Raw genomic sequence first — 24,284 nt, 5'->3', positions numbered from 1 at the left:
GGCAATTATAAAGAAAAATTATTTGGACCAGTAGTCCTCTCACACCAGAAGTTGTGAAAGTAGTGCGCCCTACGAATCATTATCTCTTAAAGAAATAGAGAAATATTTGAAACTGCAGTTAACACACCTAAAGGTGTTAAGTCAGTGGGATATGAATGATTTTTGTGTGAAAACGAAATGAAGTTTCAAAAAAAAAAAAGATAAATAAATTATGAATGTGAAACTTAGATAATTGTATGATGACCTTGTATCGGTCATGAATAATAATAATACTTGTGGTGGAAATGATTATTTGATTGCGAAATAGTCCCGCAATATGTGAAGGTTCACTTTAAATTTTATACGACCCACTTGACAATAATCATCCTAGAAGTTGAATAAATCGTTTATTTTAAAATAAGTTACATCGTTTATGTAAAAATAAATAATTTTTTTGATTCTAAATATAAATACATATTTTAAAAATTATTTTAAATTGTTTTACATCATTGTGTGTGTTTAGAATTAATTTCAAAATATAATACATAAATTTTGAGGGGTCACATGAGATAAAGTAACTGTTTGAAACTAATATACACACGGTTACCTCTAAACCAGTTAAAGTTAACGGTTGTTTTTAATGGATGTGTGGGACACAAACCGAAAGCTAAATGAAATTTAGGGTTACAAACTGTCACGTTTCGAAAAGTGGGGTCTGATTTGCTAATGAGCCAAAATCTCGGTTTAAGTGCAGTATACTCGCAGTTTTTTTTATCACCCTCGTTCTTGTTCTCGTTGGGTTTGTTTACACTCTAGTTGTGTGTGAAGTTTGAAGTACAGGCTGTGCAGGTGATCCATTGAGAAGTGAGGGTGCAAAGAAGATGATGCTTTCAGCTGCTCTTTCTACTTCATCTTCTACAAAACCCCCCTACGCCATCATCACAAACCACCTCTACAAAACCCCCCCTCCATTCACAACCACACTCTTTCAATCGCACTCACCTCTTCCATCATCATCCATTCCAATTGCTGCTCCAATTAGGGCTTCTTACTCTTCTGATTACGAATCTTCCTCATCATCGTCGTCGTCGTCGTCTCCGGCCAAGGCTCTTCGCCGCCTTCTCGAATCCCCAGGACTTCATCAAGGCCCTGCTTGTTTCGATGCCCTCAGCGCCAAGCTTGTCCAATCAGCCTCATTTCAGTTCTGCTTTACTAGTGGTATTTATAAAATTATCCTTTTATTCTTTCTCTATATATCGAAATGCTGATCAAATCTTAGTTATTCAAGCTATCTTACATTGAAATACTTTGCTATTTCTTTTCTCATTTCGCTTTCTTCTAACCTTGTATTTTATTAAATTGTTATGACTACTCAGAATGGTTAGATTTTAGTGAATATATGTGCTGTATTGATTTCCATGTGTGATATATGTTGTGAATTTTCATTTCATTTGCACCGACGAAGGACACCTATGTTCAACTCTTCGTGGTATAATAATAATTAACACCAGGAATTACAATAAAATAAGGAGTTCAACTTAGAGACGGACAACGAATTTTACTATATGTATATACTGTTAGGCTTGTGTCCAAATGAAAACTTCCACTCTTAGAGATCCAATGCTATATGTAATTTCTACTAATTATCACCACCATTTTATAGGTATTAGTCTTTATGGGATGCATATGATTAAGTCAGTATATCATGGCCCCAAAAGAATGATTGAACAGCATATGTATTACTAGTCTCAGGGACGCGCGAATCCCGGAGTAGTATGGTGAAACATAGGCTCCCTTACATTTCTAACCAGTTTGAACATGTTCTTTTCAAAAACAACCAGCTTCGTCTCGACTTTTCAAAACTAACCGGTCTAATTCTTTTAAACTCGGGCGACCCCAACTGAATCTTGGCCAAAGCATGGGTCGCCCCAGCCATGGGCGACCCCTGTTAATTTTTTTTGCTTTATAGGTCGCCCTATACACGGGCAACCCACCCATGTTGTTTTTTTAATATGTCGGCTTTTTTTTGATAAATTCAATTGTTTTATTTATGTTAATTGTTAAGATTAACTCGATTTTGAATTTTTTTTTAATTGTAATATAGAGGAAAGTTCTATGAAGACCGCTATTTCATCGGAAACCTCGGAGACCACGTATGTTCTGCAATCAAAACACTATAAAATACATTATTTTGTATAATATGTTCTACAAATATCATGTATTTATTAAAATTGTTGAAGATCATCTATGTTTAATGAGTAGATAATGTCTGTTCTGCAAGCTGAACATATTTCATAGAACAAAACATTTTGTAATGTTCCACATGTAAAACTTATATGATATTCAAAATTTTAGATGAAATAATGATTTCGTAGAACATGATTTGTCAAACTATACGTTTTGTAATGTTTTTATGAAATATTTTACTTGCAGAACATATTTGGTCTCCAGAAAAAATGTGGTCTTCATTGAACTTAACTCTTGTAATATATATGTATTTTATATTTATTATATTAATTTAATTCATTTTTAATTGTTATGTAACATTAATTTTAATTAATAAAATGAAGTGAAATAATATATATATATATATATATATATATATATAATGAAGTCAAATAATAGTAAGTATTTAATTAATACTATTGTAATTACATACTTATTTAAGTAATAAAATTGTCAATTTTGGTAACCTATATGTTTGTATAAAATAAGATTAGTTTTATAGCCTTTGTCATAACTTAAATCAACCACACATACACACAAACATCTCACATCGGCTCATACATCAAAACTGTATATGGAAAACCATAAACGACGAAAGTCAGAGGAGGGGATGGAAGACTGGGGTTGTGAAGAAACGAAAGGCGAGGTTTCAATTGTTGCGGAGAGGGCTTCGAGAAAGATGAAGTTTGTTCAGAAGATGTGGTTGTTGTAGTATCGAGAAGCAAGAAAGGGCAGGCATTGGGTGCCGACTAAGGATGAGACCTGCATTGAAGTTATATATGGAATAGGTCGGCCGTTGCGCGAATATCAGTACAGAAAAGATAGAGATATAAATTATTCTTTCTTGAGAGGACAATCACGGACGAGCAAAGGATAGCCTTGTTGGAAGAAAGCTGGGCAGAATACGATGCAAAAGTGAAAGATATTGAGAAATCGAATTTTGACGAGTATGCAAAGCATCCGTGATGGAGGGAAGATGATTTTAGTTGCTTGATGATATATTTTGTCATATGTTAGACATTAGTCATACTGAAGTAGTTGTAATGTTTTGTTTATGGTTTTTGTAATTGCAGTTTCATTGAAATAAATATAATGCAAGTACAAACACTTAGCTTTATTCAAATAAAAGCAAGCTCATATTTATTAATCAGAATCATCATCATCATCATCAGTTGGCTCTTCATCGGACATATGGTCATCGGAAACGTAATGTGGATTTTGAAGAAGTTGACATTCCTCTTCAAAACTCATTTCCCTACCACTAGCAGTTGCTGAATTTTTAGCCAACTTAAGCATGTAGAAACGACAACGACGAAGCAACATTCTGTTGTTCTCTTCCCTTATTAGTTCCACAGCTTCAATGACCAAACGGCGATATTCACCCCAACTATCGTTAACGTTACGAGCCGGATACACGCCTAACGAATCGCGGACGAGGAGCTTTGCACCAAGACCAATCAGATCGTTTCTCAACTGATCGGATTCTTTACGACGGAATGCCCACTCGCGCCGCACACCAGCAAAATACTCTTTGGGATCGGTGTATCTTAAACTATAGTAGTCGTCATCCCTTTGTCGTAGCAACCAAATTCTAGTGGGTGGGAACATTTTTTGAGGAGATGATTTAAATTTGAAGGTGTAAGTGACATACCTTCAAAAAACATGAGTACATATACACTAATAATCCACTGTTGGCATGCGAATTAGTTGAGGTGGAAGGCAGAGATTCCACTACTTTAACCATGAGAAAAGTAAACGGCATGGTCGGGGTGCAGAGATTTGGAGACTGTAGCCATGTGAAGTGTTTTTGGTTTTTACAATGATAGTAAAAAGTATATAGATTCGTCCACTGTAGCGATATGAACTGTTTTTGGCTTTTGCAATGATAATATGCTGCATATAGATTCGTCCACCGTAGCCATGTGAAGTGTTTTTGGCTTTTGCAATGAAAATATGCTGCATACAGATTCGTCCACTGTAGCCATGTGAAGTGTTTCTGGCTTTTGCAAAAGATAGTATGGTGCAATGATATTATCATTCAGGTATTCAGTGACCTTGTCACAAAATATTGGTTATAAATAGTGGAAAGCTCGTTTACACATCTCAAAACATTTTTTAATTACATCGAGCGAGTAAATGAGGTTAGTGAAGGGATACGTGCTACTGTGAAGAAAATGAAGAAGACCATGAGGGGACAGAGATATAGATGGGATGACGAAAATTGATGTTATTTCTTATGTTGTTCATGTTGTGTGTTTGTGTTTCTGTGTTTGTTGTGTGTTTGTGTTTCAAATTAAAATGTTGTGTGTTTGTGTTTTAGTGTTTATGTCATTTATTATGTTATGTTAGGTTTCCTTTCATTTATTGTCCTTATGAATTTCAATGGTGCTAACATTATACAACATTATGAGAGAACAAAAAAGTTCAGCACAAGTAGTACATAATAATGGCAAAAAACCATAAAATGCATAATAACGTAACAACCGATCTACCCAACTAAAAGTACATAATCAGATCAAGATGTAAAAACGTACGAGTACATGGTAAGGTACATAAACATAAACAAACTACATACGAGGAAAAGCCTACTTCTTCTTATGCCCGAAGATGTGGCTTCCAGTATGACATCTTCGACCCTTCCCCTTCGCAGCTCTAGGTGGATGCTGTCTCTGCTCATGCTCAGGTGGCTCCTCAGGCTCGGACTGCCCCTCGGGTTCCGACTGCTCTGGTACTGCTCAGGTGGCGCACCTGTGTTAACGCCCACGGACTACTCTCAGCAATGTACGTAGCAAAACTAGACATAGGTACAGGAGTAGGAGTGGACCTCACTCGTGGCGGTGCGAGTGGAAACGCGGGTGCCCCGAAAAGGTAGGACGGGCTACCAAATGACGGCACCGGGGCCTGTGGCGGAGGTGTGGTGTACTGATCTTTTAAGAATGACATGTCAGGACGATAAACATCTGAATCCTGGAACTGGTATGACTCCTGCGACGGACCTCCGGGTGTGTGCTCAGCCTCAGCAGACGGGTCCTCGTCATCTTCTAATCTGACCACAAAACCACCTAGACCACCCTCGTAGTCATCCCCTGCATATCTAGATGGCCGGACCGTGGACTCCACCCAGGGGGACTATGTGCAACTTAGCCTCCTTTGGTTACTACGTGACTTGCAGAGCCTGGATGGTTATAGCTGGGGATGTACTGTTCTTGCATACCTTTATAGGAAGCTATGCGATTCCAGCAAGGAAGTCAAATCCGACTCAAATGGCTATGCCACATTACTCCACGTAGGCATTAAAGTACCCTTTTAACCCCATTATTGTCATTATTTTTTTACATTTTGTCTTCCTATGCAATTTGATGTGCACATATATGTACATTCATACTAGGTGTGGATATACGAGCGATTTTCTATAATAGCTCCACGACACACGGCTACACCCCTGATTACCTACCCACTTGCGATTAGGATTGTAATATGCTACTCTCCTTGTAAACGCAATGAATTTTTGCACATGTACTTGTTCACACGTATAATATAAACATTTTGTTGTAGGTGGCTGGCGCCGGTTACTCGTACGGAGGTGCCACCCTCTCAGAGTCGTATCACTCGGTACGAGATGGATAAGATGACTGTGGAACACTTTCGTTAGAGGCCGTATGCATATTTAGATGACGAGCATCAGCCCGAGCACACATTGTACCTGCGTTGGACTGCTCCTACCCCTTTGATGTACATGGCCTATGTCGAGTGGTGTTATACTGACAGGGTGACGAGGCAACCATGTCAAGACAAGTCGGGCATGCCAATAATTCTTATAGCTTAACATAGGTAACAGAACTAGGTTAATAATGGAAGAAAGTTAAAAGATCAGTAACAAGGATGTTTACCAGCGCCCTGTGTCCCTTAGAAAGCATCCGACGTGGTCCAAAAAATGGGGTTAACCATGTATCTACGTGTCACCCCGAGGAACCAAGGCATGTATGCGGTAGTGCAACCTACGCTTGGTAGGAGTGGAGATGTCAGAGCTCGGTGAAGGGACGTATCCCACAGACGAGTGTGTGTCTTCCTGGCGCCCTCCCAATTAATGGACTCGTTGACATGTCGTGCAGGTCCTGATGATTTCTGCGTGGAGAGGATGTGGGTATGTCGTGCACGAACCCAAACTGCCTCGTCACCCTGTCAGTATAACACCACTCGACATAGGCCATGTACATCAAAGGGGTAGGAGCAGTCCAACGTAGGTACAATGTGTGCTCGGGCTGATGCTCGTCATCTAAATCTGCATACGGCCTCCAACGAAAGTGTTCCACAGTCATGTTATCCATCTCGTACCGAGTGATACGACTCTGCAAGCGCGGCACCTCAGTACGGGTAACCAGCGCCGGCCACCTACAACAAAATGTTTATATTATACGTGTGAACAAGTACATGTGCAAAAATTGATTGCGTTTACGAGGAGTAGCATATTACAAACCTCAGCACAAGTGGGTAGGTAATCAGGGGTGTAGCCGTGTGTCGTGGAGCTATTGTAGGGAATCGCTCGTATATCCACACCTAGTATGAATGTACATATATGTGCACATCAAATTGTATCAGAAGACAAAATGTAAAAATATAATGACAATAAAGGGGTTAAAAGGGTACTTTAATGCGTACATGTAGTAATGTGGCATAGCCATTTGAGTCGGATTTGACTTCCTTGCTGGAATCGCATAGCTTCCTATAAAGGTATGCAAGAACAGCACTTCCCCAGCTATAACCATCCAGGCTCTGCAAGTCACGTAGTAACCAAAGGAGGCTAAGCTGCACATAGTCCCCCTGGGTGGAGTCCACGGTCCGGCCATCTATATATGCAGGGGATGACTACGAGGGTGGTCTAGGTGGTTTTGTGGTCAGATTAGAAGATGACGAGGACCCGTCTGCTGAGGCTGAGCACACACCCGGAGGTCCGTCGCAGGAGTCATACCAGTTCCAGGATTCAGATGTTTATCGTCCTGACATGTCATTCTTAAAAGATCAGTACACCACACCTCCGCCACAGGCCCAGGTGCCGTCATTTGGTAGCCCGTCCTACCTCTTCGGGGCACCCGCGTTTCCACTCGCACCGCCACGAGTGAGGTCCACTCCTACTCCTGTACCTATGTCTAGTTTTGCTACGTACATTGCTGAGAGTAGTCCGTGGGCGTTAACACCGGTGCGCCCCCCCACAGCGGTACCAGAGCAGTCGGAACCCGGGGGGCAGTCCGAGCCTGAGGAGCCACCTGAGCATGAGCAGAGACAGCAGCCACCTAGAGCTGCGAAGGGGAAGGGTCGAAGATGTCATACTGGAAGCCACATCTTCGGGCATAAGAAGAAGTAGGCTTTTCCTCGTATGTAGTTTGTTTATGTTTATGTACCTTACTATGTACTCGTACGTTTTTATATCTTGATCTGATTATGTACCTTTAGTTAGGTAGATAGGTGGTTACGTTATTATGCATTTCATGGTTTTTTGCCATTATTATCTAGTACTTGTGCTGAACTTTTTTGTTCTCTCATAATGTTGTATAATGTTAGCACCATTGAAATTCATAAGGACAATAAATGAAAGGAAACCTAACATAACATAATAAATGACATAAACACTAAAACACAAACACACAACATTTTAATTTGAAACACAAACACACAACAAACACAGAAACACAAACACACAACATGAACAACATAAGAAATAACATCAATTTTGGTCATCCCATCTAGATCCCTGTCCCCTCAGGGTCTTCTTCATTTTATTCACAGTAGCACGTATCCCTTCACTAACCTCATTTACTCGCTCCATGTAATTAAGAAATGTTTTGAGATGTGTAAACGAGCTTTCCACTATTGATAACCAATATTTCTTAACAAGGTCACAGAATTCCTGAATGATAGTATCATTGCATCATTATTTTTTGCAAAAGCCAGAAACACTTCACATGGCTAAAGTGGACGAATCTGTATGCAGCATATTATCATTGCAAAAGCCAAAAACACTTCACATGGCTATAGTGGACGAATATATATGCAACATATTATCATTGCAAAAGCCAAAAACAGTTCATATCGCTACAGTGGACGAATCTATATGCTTTTTACTATCATTGTAAAAACCAAAAACACTTCATATGGCTACAGTCTCCGAATCTCTGCACCCCCGACCATGCCCATTACTTTTCTCATGGTTAAAGTAGTGGAATCTCTGCCTTCCACCTCAACTATTTCACATGCCGACAGTGGATTATTAGTGTATATGTACTCATGTTTTTTGAAGGCATGTTATTTACACCTTCAAACTTAAATCATCTCCTGAAAAAATGTTCCCACCCACTAGAATTTGGTTGCTACGACAAAGGGATGACGACTACTATAGTTTAAGATACACCGATCCCAAAGAGTATTTTGCTGGTGTACGGAGCGAGTGGGCATTCCGTCTTTAAGAATCCGATCAGCTGAGAAACGATATGATTGGTCTAGGTGCAAAGCTCCCCGTCCGCGATTTGTTAGGCGTCTATCCGGCTCGTAACTTTAAAGGTAGTTGGGGTGAATATAGCCGTTTGGTCATTGAAGCAGTGGAATTAATATGGGAGGAGAACAACAGAATGTTGCTGCGTCGTTGTCGTTTCTACATGCTTAAGTTAGCTAAAAATTCGGCAACTGGTAGTGGTAGGTAAATGAGTTTTGAAGAGGAATGTCAACTTCTTCAAAATCCACATTACATTTCCGATGACCATATGTCCGATGAAGAGCCAACTGATGACGATGATTCCGATTAATAAATATGAGCTTGCTTTTATTTGAATAAACTAAGTGTTTGTACTTGCATTATATTTATTTTAATGAAATTGCAATTACAAAAACCATAAACAAAACATTACAACTACTTCAGAATGACTAATGTCTAACATATGACAAAATATATCAAGCAACTAAAATCATCTTCCCTCCATCACAGATGCTTTGTATACTCGTCAAAATTCGATTTCTTAATATCTTTCACTTTTGCATCGTATTCTGCCCAGCTTTCTTCCAACAAGGCTATCCTTTGCTCGTCCGTGATTTGTCCGTGATTTATATCTCTATCTTTTCTGTACTGATATTCGCGCAACGGCCGACGTATTCCATATATAACTTCAATGCGAGTCTCATTACAGCTTTCTTGTATGAGCCGATGTGAAATGTTTGTGTGCATGTGTGGTTGATTTAAGTTATGACAAAGGCTATAAAACTAATCTTATTTTATACAAACATATAGGTTGCCAAAATTGACAATTTTATTACTTAAATAAGTATGTAATTACAATAGTATTAATTAAATACTTACTATTATTTGACTTCATTATATATATATATATTATTTCACTTCATTTTATTAATTAAATTAATGTTACATAACAATTAAAAATGAATTAAACTAATATAATTAATATAAAATACATATATATTACAATTAAAAAAAATTCAAAATCGAGTTAATCTTAACAATTAACTTAAATAAAACAATTGAATTTATCAAAAAAAAAGCCGACATATTAAAAAAACAACAGGGGTCGCCCGTGTATAGGGCGACCTATGAAGCAAAAAAATTTAACAGGGGTCGCCCATGGCTGGGGCGACCCATGCTTTGGCCAAGATTCAGTTGGGGTCGCCCGAGTTTAAAAGAATTAGACTGGTTAATTTTGAAAAGTCGAAATGAAGCTGGTTGTTTTTGAAAAGAACGCGTTCAAAGTGGTTAGAAATGTAAGGGAGCCGTGAAACATAGGTTATCGATTCAACCAAAAATATCAATAGTATTAGACTGTGTATAATATTGCAATTAATAAGTAATATTCCTGTATTATAAATATTAATTATCTTCTGATCCCTGTCAATATTTTCCTTGGGCCATGTTTGTTTGAAGTAATTATAATCTCCGGATTATTACCTTACTTTCTCTAATGTAAAAGATCATAATTCCATGAAATTTCAATTTATTGTCTTAGTTTATATTTGTGGGATTATGATACATTGTGAGAGAAGGTATTATAATCCATAGAAATAAATCAAAAAAGTGATTGCAATACAATTCAATGGGATTATAATCCTTTAAATTTAGGGAAAATAATGTAGCTGTCCGGGGATTGTAATTCCTTCAAATAAACTTGGCTTAGAGTCTATACTACCTCATAGTTTTATTAGGTATATGCCTATAAGGTGAATGCTGCACTGGGGTAATAACAATTAGTAAATAATTTGTGGAAAGTATATAGATGGAAATACTATTTTATAATCTGAGATTAAGTGCACTAGTGGTCTAGGAACTTTCTGATTGGTACCTGCATAAGAGAAACCCATTAATCTATCTATGAACAGGCTCCGGAGACACTAAACTATGTAGCGTAAGCAGGCTTAAGTTACATATGAGTGTAGTTGGGGACTGGGGTGAAGTGAGATCAAGCGGAACTGTGGAATGGGCTTAAAGCATAAGCAGGCTTTAGTTACATATGAATATAGTTGGAGATTGGAGTGAAGTGAGATCAAGCAGAAGAAGCCAGGATTAAGCTTAATAGGATATAAATGAATAATAAGAAAAAGCTTTAAAGCAAATATCTTACACATACCAAGTGCTAAATATAAAATAGTATATAACACTGAACTAAATATTTGAAAGAAGTAGTGTGTAAAAATCAATTGCATAATCAAATAAAAAGAAATGATGTAATAAACCATCACTCAACTAAATAGCCTATCCCCGAAGATGAACTTATGGAGAAAACAATTACATAACGTAATGTATGTAACTAAACTTGTATTTCTACTGCCTTTCTGATATTATCATGACTCTCTCATCATCACATTCTGGGGTGTTTTGCTAGATCATGTCTTTCTTTGCTTACTAGTAAGCTTGGTATAGTTTTCATGTAATACTTTAAAGAAGAATCACTAAATATTGCAGATGTTGACTATTGATATATAATTCACATTCCCTTATGCACTTGTCAATAGTGCAATGACATCTTTTAGTAGAACCTGTTATAGTGAATTCTTGTTGTGGAAACTGAAAGAATAAACTTGCTAGAGCTTTTTCATGTTTTCACTAGGGTTTAGCATATCAGCTGCTCGGCTGGGGTTGCCGGATACTGGATTTATATCATATGGAGAAATGCTCGATCAAGGCTCACAAATAACTGAGGCTGTATCAATTCCTGTAATTGGTGATGGAGATAATGGGTATGGTAATGCCATGAATGTGAAAAGAACTGTCAAGGGATACATCAAAGCTGGATTTGCTGGAATAATAATTGAAGATCAGGTTCACATTATTAAAAGAAGTTACTGTATATATATAGTACAAATTGATGAGACTCCCTTAATAATCCAACTTTAAGGTTTCATATGATGCTAAAACTTAAGGTGACGTACAAGTATGAACTAATGAAATGCATATACATATACATATACATATATATATATAATATATGTATGTATGTGTGTGTGTGTGTGTGTGTGAGTGTGTGTGTGTGTATATAGGCACTTGTTCAAATACAAACCACACTTAGCATAAAAACCTAAAAACTAGTTTCAAAATGATCAAATATCTCCTCAAACTTAGATAAAATGGAGTGCGGTTAGCAGTTGTTGTTTGCATCACTATTTATGTTTTAACAGAAACAACCTTAGAATATTGGACTTCACGCAAAAAAACACAAATATTGGAGGTGATTATCTTAATATCAACTTGTAGTCTTATTGAACAAGTTGTTATTGTTACAAGGGTCTATGTATGTATTGTTGCATGAATATTGTTGGTTCCAGAAATAAAGTACTTGACATTGTATGAAGGATAGTAGAGAAGATATAGTGCAGGTGCAGCATATGAACTATTATTTTCAATAAAGTGAAGAATAGCGTTACATTAAAGATATACCAACAGTAGAGGAATTCAACTTGTTGCCTTTTGACGTAGTTCACTTCTACTTATTGATGACATTGAAGATGGTTTACATAAAACGACATATGGTTGAAAAGTGCGAGTAACATCTCTTTTATAGCTTTGTATAGTTTGTTAGAGCAAGTCCAATGGTTGTGCTAAAATAGATGTAGCTATTGCCATAATTTAGAACAAAAAAATGATTTTTGATGCTAAATTAACAACATGTCTCCAATGGTTGGTGCTATATCCTGTTCCAAATTCAACTTATTCTCCAAGTACTCCACTTTTTTGACAATAAATTTAATTCTTATAGATAACTTTACACCAAGGACCCCACTTTTTTCACTTTTTGGTGTGTTGACAAATATAGTTCCATCTATCTTTTGTTCTATATTTAGGACAAGCTATAGCATTGTTTTATTTTAGCACAAGAAGATATAGAACGCCATTGGAGTGGTGATTTTTAGTTTTTGTTTAATAATACAACTATAGAACGAGATGTAGCAAATCATTGGACTTGCTCGTATCGTATGATTAGTAGTCCATTATCTATTAAACCACCTTCTACATCCATGCTACAGCTCTCCTTTTGTAATATATACTAAGTTGTTTCTCTGTGTAGATATATTACTTCTCTTTTTCAATTTACCCTTCATAAGAATAACAAGTACAGGCAGTCTCAGATTTCATCTTTGTTTATTACTCTCTTTAATAAATATTATTTCGCTTAAAGGTGTCTCCCAAAGCTTGTGGACATACACGTGGACGGAAAGTAGTTTCTAGAGAAGAAGCAGTTATGAGGATAAAAGCAGCTGTTGATGCTCGAAAAGAAAGTGGCTCTGACATTGTAATTGTAGCTCGAACAGATTCTCGTCAAGCACTCTCATTTGATGAGTCAATTTGGAGGTCAAAGGCCTTTTCTGATGCTGGAGCTGATGTTCTCTTTATTGATGCACTGGCATCAAAAGAGGAAATGGAACAATTTTGTCGAATTTCTCCTATTGTTCCAAAAATGGTATGTTATTTTTTCTTTCTGCTGTCTGATACAAATGCTTCACAAAAAGTACTGGCATAATGCGAGATGAAAAACTGTATCTTGATTTGTAGGCATATGTTGATAGATCTATTTCATATTTTAAGTTTATAATAACAGTTAATATGATAATTGATACACATCTAATCAATTTGATGTTGGGGGTGGGGGGGAGGGGGGGGGGGGGGGGGCACAACATGTGTCTGCTTATGACAAAAAAAAAAAAAAAGCACAGCCAGTAGGGATTTAGCTTGTATTACACCTCAGAATGAATCTGGCTCCTATTCCTTTGGTAAAATTATACTGTAAGTGCAGAACAGATAACACTAGAATGAAATTGCTACAATGAATCTGAATTCTGACACTTGTTAACCCTTTACACCTCTGGTCACTAATCTACTACAGTAACCAGTTTATTCTCTGTATTTGATAATTATGGTAGGCCTTTTTAGGCTATATTTTCTTTTTAAATGAGAGAAAGAGAAGCTCGCTCAATCCATTAGTCCCAGTGCCTCACGGAAGCTATTTTGATCCATTATTATCTTTATGTGACTGGGATAATAGATCTATATAACTACAATCCATTGAGGCTTCTAAGCTCACAGAAGTACAATCGTATAGAATTAAAGGTGAATAAAAATCTAAATCTCATACCGTATTTACATTCTAGAATTCTTGTATATACATATCATTAATAATTAATTCTATATATAAATGTATAAGGCTTCTAATATGTGTAAAGGAATAATTTACAGATATATTATTGCATGTATCATGATGTACATTTTCTCCTTTTATAAACAGAAATATATAGGAGTATAAGTATATGGCATACCTGTACTTTTTGCTGATGTCAGAAGTTTAATCTAGTCATAGTTCAAGTGCCATTGTACACCTAATATATCTATCTATAACGCTCTTTTTTTCTTTTACTGATCTATTATATTCGTGTAGGCAAATATGCTTGAAGGAGGAGGAAAAACTCCTATACTCAGTCCTCTTGAACTTGAAAATATTGGATATAAGCTTGTCGCATATCCTTTGTCCTTGATGGGAGTTTCCATTCGTGCAATGCAGGTAAAGTTAATATCACTTCCATGGCTAAAAGTTTCTTAGGTATATGTTATATAACATATACAATATACAATACATCTTTTGAGATTCAACGGCTAAGCCTAAAGGCAGCACTTGCACATAACTGGTCAATATATCATCTCTAGGGCCCTAGGCTTTAAAAAATCTTGCAGCTACATGATATTTTGTGAAAGTTTTAATACCTCACTTCACTCTGTATCAAGCTTTCCACCACCTTACGTTTTACTTACTTTTTTGGTCATATTAATTTTCATATAACTTATGATTAATATTAATCAAATATGTGCAGGATGCGTTGGCTGCCATTAAAGGAGGCCGTATACCTTCCCCTGGAAGCATGCCATCTTTTGAAGAATTACAAGAAATTTTAGGATTTAACTCTTACTATGAAGAAGAGAAGCGGTATATTACTAAAGAAAATGCACTATATTCTGAAGGAGGTGAGTTAATTTTTCGCTGGATTGATTGAAGTAGTCATATAATTTTAAACAAGCATGTTTATCAACAATTGAATTTTTGTTCATTAAACAGATAACCTTACATTTTCCTACTTTCTTATTATATGCTAATTGTATGAGGGGTCCAACAAACCTCTATGGTGTATTCCTTTCATTCACTTGTTTATATATATAACAAAGATATATATTTGAACTGTTGGACATAACCTCTATAGTAGATGGTAGATTAGTTATTTATTTTCCTTCATATTTTTATAGTTTAAGGTTAGTCTCAGCTAGCAGCAAAGACTTCACCATGCGAGAGAGGGATGAAGATGACAAGGAGCAGAGAAGTCAGAGCTTACAAGAACCTGTTGTTGAAGTATTAACTCCTGAAGTCTACAGTGAATTTGGTGCAGGTAGTTCTGCTGATCCATTTTCAGGGATCTGGTCAAGAAAGCTGAGGGTCAAAATAATTGGACGAGATGGTTCTGAAAAACTTGATGTCCGTATTCCAGTAAGTCCCTCACTCTTTGCGAATACTTTAATGTTTGTCCAGTTTATTGTGCCTGTCATGCCAAAATATTACGAAATTACCGACTCAAAATTGCACTGTACAACTTATACGTAGGTAGCCTAGCATAATTAAACTAATTCTAATGCATTAGTATAAATCAATTCCCATATTATTCGTTAGTCCACTGATTATATTTTGTCGGCGATAATATCTTTTTTCCTTTCTAAATCAGTACTCCCTCCGTCCCCTTTTACATGTCCATTTTCAAAATAAATTTTGTCCCTATTTAGATGTCCATTTACACTTTCAAAACAAATTTAATGATAGTTTTTTCAAATCTATCCGCCATAATTTCTATTTCCAAGGCTTTGACTTATTGAAAACTTAGTTGAATTCACGTTTTCAAGACATTAATTAGGGGTATTCCATCATTTTCAAGACATTAGTTAGAGGTATTCAAGGAAAAAGTTTATAGAATCAACTATTCCTTGGTATGTTTTTTTTTTTTGTGCAAAATGAACATGTAAAAGGGGACGGAGGTAGTAATTTACAAATACCTGGCATCAACATATGAGAGACTCTTTAATGTGTAGATATAAAAATCAGATTTCTGTCTTTGTCTGAAGTTACCACCACATTTTGGCTTATGCTTTGGAGTTACTTTTCCCAAGAATGGAGGCACAACACCTTGCTTCACAGATAGCTAATATCGTATCTCATAGTGTAAGAGCAATCCAACCATGAAAAACCCTCAGCTAAAAAGTGAGTTGGCATACCAAAAAGAAAAATTATAGATAATCTCATGATGATATCACCTCCAGGCTCCAACCATACTATCCTCTTGTCTATAATTTTAGACAAACTCCTGTGGATGACTATATTTGTCGAACCACTACAGATCTGTAGCAAATGCCATGTCATCAATTACCCTATTAAAACAATATATTCTATTTATAACAACATGAAATAATAATAACATGCTATATTTAATATATAGCCAATCAATATAGCTAGTACCATCGACACAAAATGTGTTACAGGTTCAACAAATATTACATAATGTCTTACAGGTCCAATTCAGCCAACCAATATAGGCAACTCCAGTGCAGATGCTCCAAGGATAACTCGCAAGCACTCTGTTGGATTTCTTTCAGTCCAACATACCATGTCTCGTACTGGACAATTCAAATATCACTCGAAATATTACAAACTCTCCCCACAATATTAATAATATTAAAATTTAAGTCTCTCATTTGGTCATTTCATAATTTGCCATATTAATGCTAATAGAATTTTAGCATTCTAATAGACCAGGTTAACTTTGTTATCCCATAATATTAAGCAGTGTCTCCGAACCATTAAGACATCACTTGGTTTCAGTTGGCTATAATAGTTATATACTAAGATGGTTTCTCTAAATAGAAACTTTATAAAATTTGTTTTCTCGTGCTTGAACAGCTGTAGACAAGAAGTAAAAGGCCGGGGGGAAAAGCACATTTAGTTATATTTGAAATTTTCATTTATCTAAAATGCCTAATTTTACATTATTTAAAAACCGGGAGTATGTTGTCCAATTAGTATTTGGGTATAGGAGAGTAAATTATTGGTAAAGCTTTGTTGGGCTCCACGTTTTGTTATCCAATAACCACTTTTATAGTCACCATCATGTGGAAGTTTCTTACAAGTCATGGATCTTGTACCCCTTGATTTTGTATGCGGATGCATGTTTGTTCACAAGATATGCTGCAGCCAATATATTGCTCCTCAATGCATACATAAATAATCTCAACCATCCCCAACACTGCAGATTAGATTGTAAACCATTCGGATGGCAGCACTGTAGTAATTAAAGAGGATATACATGGATTTTTTTATCAAACAGTCCTTTAACTTTATTTTTATTCTTTTGATTTTTAATGATTTAGTTATTTTCACACTCATCTCTGTCTTCATTTCATCTTTTGCCTTTAAGATTTAAGATTATACCAGTCAGTATCTGAAAACATAGTAGTTAAGAGCATAACAATTTGAATCACTAAATATCAAGGATTACATGAGAGGATTGCCCCAAATAGATCTTATGCTTTCAACACTCCCCCTCACTTGAAATCCCAGTTTTTGGGTTGAAGAGTTGATCACGGGCGTCCATCTTTGGGGCAATTAATGCCTTCAAGTCCATGTTGTATTGTGAGAATGTTGGGGTTGACGGGGAGTCGAACTTGAGCTTTGATACCATGTTGAGAACCAATCCATATAAAATCGTAAGGTGTCAGGAAAGGGCTCGAAATGGATCTCATGCTATATTTCAGCATTAATCGATAGGGTGAAAAAAGATAATTGGAGAGAAAAAATTTGATGATGAATATTTTTGTTGCCTAAAATGACTAAAGTCCATGGAGGTTGATGGGAGGGGAGGGGTTTTGATACCTTTTGAGAGGAGTATTCTGAGGCAATGATACATCCACTATTACGGCTATACAACTTTTTGTAAATTGGACCGAACCGGGTCTCTCGATTCATTGGCAGGTTGGACCGCATATATATCATCCGGTCTCCTGTCCTTGACCTCAAAAAGACACGGTATTCGGTCCGGTCCGGTCCAAACCTGGACTGGATTCCATATATGTTGTATATTTTTCATTATTTCACTCCCTAATTTTCCTATTTTAGAGATGGAAAATTGAAACATGTCATATTTAAGTAATAAATGAAAATATTTTTTTTTTTGAATAATCAATACTTTATGTTAAATGAATTGATATTTTGTTTTATATAAATAAATCGAAAATCTTAGTTACTTTTATTTGAAAAAAACATAAGATATGTAGTTATTTCTAAATTTGTATTACTCAAAAATATTTGTATATTTGAAATCAAAATAATACTTAAATAATTCTTTTAAAGTATAAAATTTATATAAATGTCAAGTAATCTGTCCAAACCGGTTCGGTTCTGGTCCAAATACCGAATATAATAGGTCCCATCCCTGGTCCATGAATTCAAAAAATTATGGTGTTCGGTTTAGTCTGGTTTTAGACATTAGTGTAGCCCTATTCACTATGTATGTGGTTACTTCTGATGGTCCAATATACGAGTCATTTGCCTTTTTCCGTGTACTTCAAAGTGCATTGAAAATGTATATTGCAATCGAAAGGAATATATATATTAGTGTGTGTTTGGGGGGGGTTTGAAGAAGAAATTGTGAGGCAAATGTATATGCGGTTACTTCCAATGGTCTGCATACAAGTCATTTGACCTTTTTTTTTTCGTGTACTTCAAACTGCATTGAACATGTACATTCAAAAACATAAACAATAAATATTAATGTCTTCAAACCACGTAAAGAAGCAAGTCATGTATATCGGACCAGAGGTAGCGTATTTGGCACAATATATATACTTTGTCTTCAGTCATGTAGCTACATAATGCATGGCTTGATGCTTCACTTAGCGAAGTATCTCAATGGGCTGCACAAAGTATATGTTTTTTGTATTATCCTACATCCTGATTGGTTTTTGTTTCATTTCTCTTGGGGATTTGCATATTTAGGGAACCGGGTAAGCAGGAAGCAAGGACTTTTTTTTTGATTGTACTGTGGCTTTCTATTTTGAATACATATGTAATTGGACCTTAAAGCACTCATAGCTTCTCAAATGACCAAAGTTGTATGCTATACTATATACTATCGAAATATAACTTGACCCCCCTCTTCCAGGGCATGATGTTAGAAATGGTTGTTCATTTTAATTTCTCAGTAATTCCGTCGTCCATTCCCAATAAAATTATCCTTGTGTGCATAATTCAGCCCAATGCATTTCCTGCAATATTACTTGTGCATGACTAGAAGGTGATTCGATTTTCGTCTGCAGGCTGGATTTTTGGATGGCATTACAAATATAGTTCCAGGTACAAATGTTCTTGAAAAGAGTTGCTAAGCAATTAGACAAATCAGATGCTTACATTAATTAATATGATTGTTGTATGCAGCTCTTGGAGGTATAAATATCAAGGAGCTCATGGATGATGCAGCTCTAGAAGTTGGAGGGAAGCTTTTGTTAGACTTCAATGACGCGAGGGGAGATAGGATTCAAGTATTTCTGGAGTAGATTTGCTGCACTTATATGTCTAAATACTGTGCTAGCCGAGTCTATCAAAGAGCTATAAATTTCTGCATCAAAAGAAAACTCATCTTTTGGAGGGGACACCATTAGAGAACAAAATTATGAATCGGGGTATCCAGCGATAATTGGGTAAATCTTGGGATCATAGCTATGGGTTTTAGCTACTTATGGCTTATGGGGCTGGGGATACACTGATACTTGTTGAATTGATGGATGATTGTGAAACAACTAAACCTTGGACATCCAACTGTGCAAAACAACTCTCCTACCAATGGACAATGAAAATAGAGTTGATTGCTTTTTTTTTTACCCCTAAATGAGAATGTTTTTTGGATTTCTTTAAAAGCCTTAATAAATAAAACAATTGATCTATTTTTTACTGGTTTTTAAGCAAAAATTCAAAAGCTGTAGAGCTTGTGGGTGACCAAACAGGTAATCCCAATTATAAAGGTTCGCATAGATTATTATAATAGAGGTAATCGCAGCTTGTAATCGTTTGGTTTAATCGCGGAGCACTTATACTTTGAAATATTGACAGGTCACTTTTCAAACTTCACGTTCACAATGTCTTGTATGTTGTATCCCCAGACCCTCATTCCGTTAAAAATAAGTTCGAAGGGCAGGAGGGTGAAATCCTTTGTTTGTTTGGTTTTTTTTTTTTCTTTTTTCCGTTTGACAAAAGGAGGGTGAACTATATCTCTTCATAAAATAATCGATTCTTTTGCTTACCTTTTTTCATGCTCTCAAATTATAACTCCAATTATCTCCCAATTCTGTTCTATTTCATTCCTCGACTTGAACGTTCTTTTTTTTGATAAAAATAGTAATTTATATGATATCTATATTTACTAGAAATTGCACCCTTAATTTCAAATCAAATAATTATATATAAAAAAAAATTGAATCTAGACTCAAAATATTTTTTCAAAAATAAAATAAAATAAATTTAAACTACCCTCTTAGAACATCTCCAATGGCGTTGACTAAATAGTATATTATTAATATTTAGATTGCTATAAAAAAATATATCAGTTTAATATGGTAATAAATAATTTGTAATCAGCGGGAAGGAGGAAAACTAAATGCGGGAGATGACGTGGAATTCGCTACAAATCTGTAGTCATTCGACAAATATAGCCATCCATAGGGGGAAATTATAGACAATGGCTTGCTATGATTGGACTGCTGTTTTTTGCAGACAGTGGCTATAATTTTAAATTTTGGTAACCCAACTAGACTTTTAGCCAAAGGTTTCTCATGGTTGAGATACTATTAGAAGGAGAATAAACAAATTAAATTGTAAACATGTACAGTAAATAATTCAAATAATTGGATTTAATTCTGATGATATTACAATATTATTATTCACAGAAAAAATCATTTTAAAAATGTAGGTAGGTGGGTGGGTGGGTGGGTGGGGTGGGTGGGAATAGGTAAGGTCGTGTGTGGAAAGGTGTACAGAACAAGTGTGTGGTGCCACTGGCAAGGCCATTAGATTAAATTGATCTGAAGGTCTGTATTGATTTTTAGTTTTTTATTTTAAAATTGGTATGTATTTGATCAAAAGCATACACATTCAAATTATTTTCATTTAATGACTATTAATATGGTTCTACGGTTTTAAATTTAAGCGATTCTATCTGGAATCTGGTCATATATATATATATATATATATATATATATAAAAGGGTGGGTTTCGATACAAACTTACAAACTTTATGCGTTCAACACATATTTAATTTGAGTTCAACATTTTTTTAACATATTTTGTTGAACATCGAGTAAAATTGTGTTGGAGAAGTACATAAACTACTTTTTCAATGTAAGAAGTAAGTTAAACGTATTATAACTAATATTTATGTTTCTAGACCCTACCCAAACCCCAGAGGTATAGTTTAAGTATCTTTATAGATATATTCAACATAATAATAATTAGTGTTCTACACCCGATGTTGAACCCCAGTTACAAATGTGTTGAATGCGCGATTTATTTACGCTTTATTTTTAAAAATTGTGATGTTTTTTTTTAAGAATTTTCAACATGGAAACTTTCTATAACTAAGGATTAACACGATGGGAGAATGAAAATAAGTTTGTAAGTTTATAACTTAAAAAAGTTTTTATTTGATCGTATCCCTATATACAGGGACGTATCCAGGGTGGGGGCAGTGGGGGTACTTGCCCCCACTGATTTTCAAAGTAAATGCATATCTCTACTATCAAATTAATCAAATGTTTTAGTTGCCCCCATGTTTAGGGTGTTGTGAGTTCTCATTGTAGATGCAAGTTCGATTCTTTAGGACAGTTCTAGTTGATTTTATGATTTTTTGCCTCGCCTCCTTTCCTTTCGCAGATCTTTTGCCCCTCTACCATTTCCTCTATGCTATATTTTACTTTTTCTTCTCTCCTATTTTTGCCCCCACTACTTCCAAATTCTAGCTACGTCCCTGCCTATATATATATATAGGCTCATGATCAAATAGAAACCACTCTTAAAATAAAAACTAGAAACCAATACAAGTTAGTGATATTCTCAATACAATTTAGTGATATTCTTTTTAGAATTTAGTGATATGTGTTGCAAATTTTAGTGAAAATCTCCCGGAGTCTGCGAAAACTTCATATCTGTGCTTAGATTTGTGCTTGTTATCGATTCTGGGAGTAATAACGACGGTGGAGATAGCAGAGGAGGTGGACATTGAAGGGCGGGAGCATGGAGGGGATGGGGCGAGACAAAAACAGGGCGCCAGAGGAGGCGGGGCTGCAGATGAGGCAGCTAAGATGGCGTAGACAGCGAGATGAAACTGTGGTTTCAGGCGGGGTAGCTTTACCGGAGCTGTGGAAGACAACTGGGGTTGCTAATAAAAGGCGACAATGGAGGTGAAAGAGGCAGAAGAGTACTGGAGGCAGCAGCGGTGGAGGAGGAGGCAGCGGCGGAGGTGGAAGTGGTGGAGATGGAGGTAGAGGTGAAGATGGAGATGGCAGGGAAGATGGAGAAGAAGTTGTAGGCATTAGTGATATGTGCTTTAGAATTTAGTGATATTTGAGGTGGGTTATTTCTTTCTATATTTGTTCTGCAATAGCATTCTCTGTAGGATACGAACAACATGTTTAATAATGAAGATATCTTGCTTATGTTTTGCACCTTTTCAATTGTTTCTTCATTTGTTTCCGGGTTCCTGCAATTTGGTAGCACAAAAAAAATGAATTTAAAGTGCAAGTGAAGATGATAGCAAACCTCCGCTCACCTGCTCGAGAAGATGAACTATAGTTTCGCCTAACCAAACTGTTCTGCTTTGCAATGTCAAGATGATATCCGTGTTGCAGGATATCAGCCACGTGGTTCCTGGCAACAACATACCTCTAAGGATTTGGTAGCACAAAAAAACGAATTTTATCGTGCAATTGAAGATGATAGCATATCTTCGCTCATCAATGGTGATGTCTTGCTCGAGAAGATAACAGAGAGTTTGATACACTTTCGATTAAGGCTGTTCACGAACCGAGCTGTTCGCGAACAAGCTCGAGTTCGGCTCGGTTTGTTAAGAACTCGAGCTCGAGCTCGAACACATAAATGTGTTTGTTAAGAAAACGAGCTCGAGCTTTTAGTGTGTTCAGCTCGAGCTCGGCCCGAGCTCGGCTCGAATTTGTTCGGCTCAAGCTCGGCTCGTTAAAACTCGAAAGAATGCAATATTTTCAAGATAATTTCGTTAACTAAACACGTTATTGAACGCCGAATTCAACATATAATATATCAAATCGATTAGGAGAATATTAACTATAATATGGTACCATCAAAACACACTAAAAATTTTATTTGGCTTGCTATTTTAAGAGTCAAGTAGCGGTTTGACCTTATTTTTTTCAGGCTCGGCTCGGCTCGACTCGGCTCATATTTGTTCGTGAACAACAAGCTCGTGTTCGGCTCGTTAGTTAACGAGTTCGAGCTCGAACACAATTTTTTGTTTGATAAGAAAGCTCGGCTCGGCTCGATAGGAAAAAATTTAAAGCTCAGCTCGACTCGTCAAAACTCGGCTCGGCTCTGTTCGTGAACAGCCCTACTTTCGATCACAAGTGGTAAGGCTTTACATTTCGATTATTGGTACAAATATCATTTCTTTTTCTTATATGGTCAATGTGTGCAATGCCGCATACCTGAAGTGTCAACATGTAATTAAGCCATAGAATATTCATTTCTCTCTTCCTATTCCCTCTTTTTATCCCCTCCTCTTTTATTCAAGTAAATTATAGTTACAATAATGAACAAATATAACAAATATTGTTGGAACTGATACACAAAACGATACTAGGATTTCTATCGAATATTTGAAAATAATACCCTACGTGTTGGACAATTAGACTTTCCGAAGAAGAGGTTAACAGTTCTCAAACATAACTCAACATATACTTAAGCCAAAGACATCAGACAACCATCTCCTTTCATTCTGCATGAGTTTGCAGATTGTAACTCTATAATTACACCACAACACTCAAAAAATAAAAATAGGAGTCAGAGTTTGGACGAGATCTAAGGATCTTCTGCTTGATCTATACTACGTACGTGATCCTTACGTATAACACAATTATAGCCATAAAGTATAACACGTCCTTGGTTTAACGAAAAACAAATATCACCATATAGCTTTGGAGTATTAGACAACCTTCGTTTAATAATACTTAATTAGGTTAATCAATTAAGAAATTAAAATACAGTAAGTTTTAGTTTCAGCATCACCAGAAGGTTCCAATATATGAAACATCATCCCTTTTATAATATAAAAATCAAGCTATTAACATGTTCGAACCAACATAGGCATGGCCTCCAATAACAAGTAGAAATTTAATTTAGCAACCATTTTACAATTTTCTCTAGAGGATAACAAAATCTCTGTAATCTAGCATCAAATCTGTATGACCTGATTCAATGTCATGCATCTTTTAA

General features: G+C 36.1%; 1 protein-coding gene across 7 annotated transcripts; it reads left to right on the top strand.

The window, feature by feature from the left end:
* Window positions 1-753: 753 nt before the first annotated feature.
* Window positions 754-19,680, top strand: LOC108196706 (uncharacterized). 7 transcript variants are annotated; one of them, XR_010285699.1, is made up of 8 exons: window positions 754-1,197; window positions 11,307-11,518; window positions 12,873-13,154; window positions 14,127-14,249; window positions 14,557-14,707; window positions 15,124-15,221; window positions 19,027-19,127; window positions 19,209-19,226. XR_010285699.1 is itself a non-coding variant. In XM_017364110.2 (8 exons), exons 1-8 carry the CDS (start codon window positions 861-863, stop codon window positions 19,325-19,327), a joined length of 1,482 nt encoding a protein of 493 aa, XP_017219599.2. In that variant the 5' UTR covers window positions 754-860; the 3' UTR covers window positions 19,328-19,680. The 7 variants fall into 7 exon arrangements, 5 of the variants coding, with proteins under 5 accessions (XP_017219599.2, XP_017219598.2, XP_017219601.2 ...); XR_010285698.1 differs by having other exon boundaries at window positions 14,995-15,221; XM_017364110.2 differs by having other exon boundaries at window positions 15,001-15,221; window positions 19,091-19,127; window positions 19,209-19,680.
* Window positions 19,681-24,284: the final 4,604 nt, after the last annotated feature.

Source organism: Daucus carota, chromosome 7, assembly GCF_001625215.2.
Source record: "Daucus carota subsp. sativus chromosome 7, DH1 v3.0, whole genome shotgun sequence".
Lineage (NCBI taxonomy): Eukaryota > Viridiplantae > Streptophyta > Magnoliopsida > Apiales > Apiaceae > Daucus > Daucus carota.
The sequence above is the reverse complement of the archived record's forward strand: the minus strand, read 5'-3'. Positions and strand labels throughout refer to the sequence as shown.